Source organism: Calonectris borealis, chromosome 39 (genome assembly GCF_964195595.1).
Source record: "Calonectris borealis chromosome 39, bCalBor7.hap1.2, whole genome shotgun sequence".
Classification (NCBI taxonomy): Eukaryota; Metazoa; Chordata; class Aves; order Procellariiformes; family Procellariidae; genus Calonectris; species Calonectris borealis.
The window spans coordinates 159359-165858 of NC_134350.1; the positions used below are offsets into that span (position 1 = coordinate 159359).

The 6500-nt window shown below is 73.0% G+C and overlaps 1 protein-coding gene across 1 annotated transcript; it reads right to left on the reverse strand.

The window, feature by feature from the left end:
• Positions 1-1637: 1637 nt before the first annotated feature.
• QPRT (quinolinate phosphoribosyltransferase) lies at positions 1638-4834 on the reverse strand. The gene is made up of 3 exons (XM_075135392.1): positions 4268-4834; positions 1929-2060; positions 1638-1844 (listed from the first exon to the last, which is right to left on the reverse strand). Exons 1-3 carry the CDS (start codon positions 4832-4834, stop codon positions 1638-1640), a joined length of 906 nt encoding a protein of 301 aa, XP_074991493.1.
• Positions 4835-6500: the final 1666 nt, after the last annotated feature.

Sequence of the window (6500 nt, forward strand, 5' to 3'; positions counted from 1 at the left end):
AGACCCCCCCAGGACCCCCAAAACCCCCTTGGGAACCCCCAAACCCCCCTGGGCACCCCCAATGTCCCCCAGACCCCCTAAAACCCCCTTGGGGACCCCCATTAACCCCCCCAGACCCCCCCCCCGGGCACCCCCAAACCCCTCCAGACCCCCCCAAACCCCCCTGGGCACCCCCAAACCCCCCCCAGACCCCCCCAAACCCCCTGGGTACCCCCAACCCCCCCAGACCCCCCAAAACCCCCTTGGGAACCCCCAACCCCCCCTGGGCACCCCCAATCCCCTCCAGACCCCCCAAAACCCCCTCGGGGACCCCCATTACCCCCCCCAAACCCCCCCCCCAGGCACTCCCAAACCCCCCTGGGCACCCCCAAACCCCCCCCAGACCCTCCCCAAACCCCCCCTGGGTACCCCCAAAACCCCCTTGGGGACCCCCAAAACCCCTCCAGAGCCCCCCAATCCCCCCCAGACCCCCCCAAACCCCCCTGGGCACCCCCAACCCCCCCCCAGACCCCCCTCAGACCCCCCCAAACCCCCCTGGGCAAACCCCAACCCCCCCCAGACCCCCCAAAACCCCCTCGGGGACCCCATTACCCCCCCAACCCCCCCCCCCAGGCACTCCCAACCCCCCCTGGGCACCCCCAACCCCCCCCAGACCCCCCAAACCCCCCTGGGTACCCCCAAAACCCCCTTGGGGACCCCCAAAACCCCTCCAGAGCCCCCCAATCCCCCTAGGCACCCCCAAACCCCCTTAAAGGGGTAGTTTTTTTTTTTTGGGGGGGGGTTCCCCAACACTTAAGGGGGTCCATTTCTTTTTTGGGGGGGGGCCCCCCCAGATCAAGAACATGTGGGCCGCCTTCCCCCCCGACGTGGCCGGCAACGTGGACTACAAGAACATTTGCTACATCATCACCCACGGGGAGGACAAGGAGGGCGAGTGAGGGGACCCCCCCCCCACCCCCCCACATCCCCCCAGGGGGCCTGGGGGCCCCCCCAGATGCTTGGGTGCCCCCCCTCCCCCCCCAGCCTGGGGGGTCCCCCCCTTTAATGGGAATAAAGCGCCGCTTTTTTTTTTTGCAATTAAGGTTTGGGGGGGTTTGGGGGACACCACCCCCCCCCCCCCAAAATTTGGGGGGACACACACACGTGGTGGGAGGCGGGGGGCAGTGGGGGAGGGGTTTATTTGGGGGGAGGGGACACACACACAACAGGGGGGGGTTTGGGGGTGCCCCTCAGTGTGGGGATGGGGGTGGGGTAACCCCAGGGACCCCCCCTCCAGGGTGGGTTTTGGGGTCCCCCTCAATGTGGAGACCCCCCCAGGGTGGATTTTGGGGTCCCCTCTTGATGGGACGGGGTTGAGGTGTCCCCAGGGCGGATTTTGGGGTTCCCTTGACATGGGGTGGGGTCTCACCAGGGAATGGGGGCACCCCAGGGTGGATTTTGGGGTCTCCTGGACATGGGGTGGGGTCTCACCAGGGAATGGAGGGACCCCATGGTGGACTTTGGGGTCCCCTCTTGACGGGACGGGGTTGAGGTGTCCCCATGGTGGACTTTGGGGTCCCACCAGGGAATGACGACCCCATGGTGGATTTTGGGGTCCCCCCTTGATGGAACAGCCCAGGGACCCCCCCCACCCCCCCTCAGGGCGTCCCGTCCTCCCCCTCCCCCCCCAGGACGCGGAGGGCGAAGTCGAGGGCGGCGGCGCCGTGGGTCAGGACCCCCATGGAGACCACGTCCACGTGGGGCCCCAAAAACTGGGGCAGGGTCTCCAGGCCGATGCCCCCGCTGGCCTCCACCGTCACCCCGGGGTGCGCGGCCTTCACCTCCCCCGCCGCCGCGTGCAGCGCCTGCGACGGGAGGGGAGGGGGGGACCCCTTAACCTTGGGGACCCCCCAAAAATCCCCCCCCCCCCCCCCCCCATTTCTGCTTACCTGGGGGGTGAAGTTGTCCAGGAGGACGATGTCGGCCCCCGCCCCCGCCGCCGCCACCGCCGCCGCCGCCGACCCGCACTCCACCGCCAGGCGCCGGGTGAAGCCCCCCGCCCGCCGCGCCGCCCCCACCACCTGGGGGGGGGGGGGGAGGGGAGGGGTGAGGCACCCCAGGGGGACCCCACCCCCCCCGAACCCCCGATATGGGGATAAATGGGGGTTGTGCCCGGGCAGCACCCCCAAAATGGGGTCCATCCCCCCCCCCCCCATCGCCCCCCCCACTCATTGACCATAAAATGGGGTCCCCCCCATCGCCCCCCCACCCATTGACACTAAAATGGGGTCCCCCCCATCGCCCCCCGCCCATTGACCCCTAAAATGGGGTCCCCCCATCGCCCCCCCACTCATTGACCATAAAATGGGGTCCCCCCCCATCACCCCCCCAACCATTGCCCCCCAAAATGGGATCCCCCCCATCGCCCCCCACCCATTGACCCCTAAAATGGGGTCCCCCCCATCGCCCCCCCCCCATCGCCCCCCAAATGGGCTCCCCCCACCCAGCACCCCCCAAATCAGGGGTCCCCCCCACCCAGCACCCCCCACTTGAGGGGTCACCCCCCACCCATCGACCCCCCCAAAATGAGGCCCCCCCCACCCAGAACCCCCCAAAATGGGGGTCGTCCCCCCCATTGCCCCCCAAACGCCCCCCCCCGCCCCCCACCCGGGTGTCACTCCCCCTCCCCCCACCCCCCAAAAATTGCCCCCCCCAATTCAGGATTTAACCCCCCCTCCCCCAAATTTGGGGTCCCCCCCCAATTCAGGGGCGTGTCCCCCCCAGCACCTCCCAATTCTAGGGGCGTGTCCCCCCACCACGGCCCCCCAATTCTAGGGGCGTGTCCCCCCACTGCCACACCCCCCAATTCAGGGGCGTGTCCCCCCCAGCACCTCCCAATTCAGGGGCGTGTCCCCACCACCACCACGCCCCCCCAATTCAGGGGCGTGTCCCCACCACCACGCCCCCCCAATTCTAGGGGCGTGTCCCCACCACCACCACGCCCCCCCAATTCAGGGGCGTGTCCCCACCACCACGCCCCCCCAATTCTAGGGTCGTGTCCCCCCCCAGCACCTCCCAATTCAGGGGCGTGTCCCCCCACCACCACCACACCCCCCCATGTCCCCCCCCCCCCCCCAATTCAGGGGCGTGTCCCCCCCACCACGCCCCCCCAATTCTAGGGGCGTGTCCCCCCCGCCCCCCAATTCAGGGGCGTGTCCGTCCCCCCCCCAATTCAGGGGTGTGTCCTCACCACCGCCACGCCCCCCCATGTCCCCCCCAGCACCTCCCAATTCAGGGGCGTGTCCCCCCTCCTGCCCCCCCAATTCTAGGGGCGTGTCCCCGCCAGCACCCCCCAATTCTAGGGGCGTGTCCCCGCCCCGCCCCCCAATTCAGGGGCGTGTCCCCCCGCCCCCCAATTCTAGGGGCGTGTCCCCCCACCACGCCCCCCCAATTCAGGGGCGTGTCCCCCCACCACCACGCCCCCCAATTCAGGGGCGTGTCCCCACCACCGCCACGCCCCCCCATGTCCCCCCCCAGCACCTCCCAATTCAGGGGCGTGTCCCCCCCCGCCCCCCAATTCAGGGGCGTGTCCGTCCCCCCCCCATTCAGGGGCGTGTCCTCACCACCGCCACGCCCCCCCATGTCCCCCCCCCGCCCCCCAATTCAGGGGCGTGTCCGTCCCCCCCCATTCAGGGGCGTGTCCTCACCACCGCCACGCCCCCCCATGTCCCCCCCAGCACCTCCCAATTCAGGGATGTGTCCCCCCCGCCCCCCAATTCAGGGGCGTGTCCCCCCCCACCCCCCAATTCTAGGGGCGTGTCCCCCCCAGCACCTCCCAATTCAGGGGCGTGTCCCCCCCACCACGCCCCCCCCAATTCTAGGGGCGTGTCCCCCCCCACCCCCAATTCTAGGGGCGTGTCCCCCCCGCCCCCCAATTCTAGGGGCGTGTCCCCGCCCCGCCCCGCCCCCCAATTCAGGGGCGTGTCCCCCCGCCCCCCAATTCTAGGGGCGTGTCCCCCCACTGCCACACCCTCCAATTCAGGGGCGTGTCCCCACCACCGCCACGCCCCCCATGTCCCCCCCAGCACCTCCCAATTCAGGGGCGTGTCCCCCCACCACGCCCCCCCCATTCAGGGGCGTGTCCGTCCCCCCCCCATTCAGGGGCGTGTCCCCCCCAGCACCTCCCAATTCAGGGGTGTGTCCCTCCCAACCACGCCCCCCAATTCAGGGGCGTGTCCCCCCCGCCCCCCCCAATTCTAGGGGCGTGTCCCCGCCCCGCCCCGCCCACCTGGGCCAGCGGGGCGCGGGCGGCCAGCAGGTGATTGTCCTTCAGCATCACCAGCTCCCCCAGCCCGTAACGGTGGGGGTCGGCCCCGCCCACCGCCAAGGCGTATTTCTCAGCCAATCGAAAACCGGGCGTCGTCTTCCGCGTGCCGGCCACCATCCCCGCCCAACCTCTCCCTCGAGCGGTGGCCACCGCCCGAGCGGCCGCCGTGGCCACCCCGCTGCACCGCCCCAAGCAGTTGAGCGCCACCCTCTCGGCCAATAGCAAAGCGGCGCCGGGACCCTCCACCTCGGCCACCACCGTCCTGCCGGGGGGCAAGCGGGAGCCCTCGGCCACCCGCCAGCTCACCCTGCACCCCGTCTCCTCCCAGGCCGCCTGGGCGAAGGGGGTCCCCGCCAGGACCCCCGCCGATTTGCAGAGGAGCTGGGCGTGGCAAGGGGCGTGGCCCACGGCCCAGGAGGCGGGGTCGGGGGAGGGGGCGTCTTCCTCCAACCAGGCGCGGGCCAAAAGGCGAAGCTTGTGGGGGGGCAGCAGGACCCCCGGCTCGGGGGGGGCGGGGGGGGCGGCCATGGAGCTCGCGGGATCGGGGGGGGCGGGGAGCTGGGGGGGGAGGGGGGAGAGGCTGGAGTGGGGTGGGGGCCATGGGGGGGGGGAGGGGGGGGCCACTGGGACCATGGGGTGGGGGGAGGGGGGGCAGAGTGGGGTGGGGGCCATGGGGTGGGGGGAGGGGGGGCCAGGGTGGGGCGGGGGCCATGGGGTGGGGGGAGGGGGGCCATTGGGACCATGGGGTGGGGGGAGGGGGGGCGGGGTGGGGGGAGGGGGGGCAGGGTGGGGCAGGGGCCATGGGGTGGGGGGAGGGGGGGCCATTGGGACCATGGGGGGGGGGGGGCAGAGTGGGGCGGGGGCCATGGGGTGGGGGGAGGGGGGGGCAGGGTGGGGCGGGGCCATGGGGTGGGGGGAGGGGGGAGAGGCCAGAGTGGGGCGGGGACCATGGGGGGGGGGGGGGCCAGGGTGGGGCGGGGGCCATGGGGTGGGGGGAGGGGGGGGCAGGGTGGGGCGGGGGCCATGGGGTGGGGGGGGGGGGCCAGGGTGGGGCGGGGGCCATGGGGGTGGGGGGAGGGGGGGCCACTGGGACCATGGGGTGGGGGGAGGGGGGGGCGGGGGCCATGGGGTGGGGGGGGGGGGGCAGAGTGGGGCGGGGGCCATGGGGTGGGGTGGGGGGGCAGGGTGGGGCGGGGGCCATGGGGTGGGGGGAGGGGGGGCCACTGGGACCATGGGGTGGGGGGAGGGGGGGCAGGGTGGGGCGGGGGCCATGGGGTGGGGGGAGGGGGGGCCACTAGGACCGGGGGGGGGGGGGAGGGGGGGCCACTGGGACCATGGAGGGGGGGGAGGGGAGGGGGGGCCGGGGTGGGGCTGGGACCATGGGATGGGGGGAGGGGGGGCAGAGCGGCCCCGGCGCCCTGGGGGACCACCAAGGTCCTGCCCCCCCCGCGTGGGCCCTGCCCCACAGACCCCCCCCTCCCCCCACCCCCCTCCTCCCCCCACCCCCCCCCTGCGCTGCCCCACACCCCCTTCCCCTCCCCCAACCCGGGGGCCTCCCCCCCTCCCCCCACGCCAGGGGGGGTCCAAAGTCCGGCCACGTCCGCCCGCACCGCCTTCCCCTCCCCCCACCCGGGACCCCCACGCCGTGGGGCTGGGGGGGGAGGGGGGTGGGGGAGGGGGGGGGGTCCCACTGACCTGCCCAGCCGGGAGTTGGGGGGCGAGTGAGCCCCGAAACGCAGCTCGGGGTGGTCTCAACCCCGGGGGTGGGGGTGGGGTGGGTGGGGTCAGGCCCACAGCCCCGCCCTGGGGCGGGGACAGCACAAGCCCCGCCCTAAAAAAAAAAAGGGGGGGGTGGGTGTGGGGACACGCCGGGACCCCAAAATGGGGGGATATGGGGCAGCCGCACCCCAACATGGGGGGCACCCCAACATGGGGGGCACCCCCATCCCCTGCACCCCAGGGCACTGGGGGGGGGGGGGGGGGGGAGGTCTGCCCAACCCCGCCCCCTCCCCCCCGGGGCTCCACCCCCTGCTGTGATTGGCTGCTCGATTCGTGTCCCCGCCCCCCCGTGTCCCCCCCCCCCCCCCCCAAAAAAAAAAAAAACGAGGCGGGAGGCGGGGCGGGGGGATGGGCGGGGCGTTCCCTTTATTGGCAATAAATAAGCGACGCCGGGGGGAGGGGCCCCCCCCGGCGG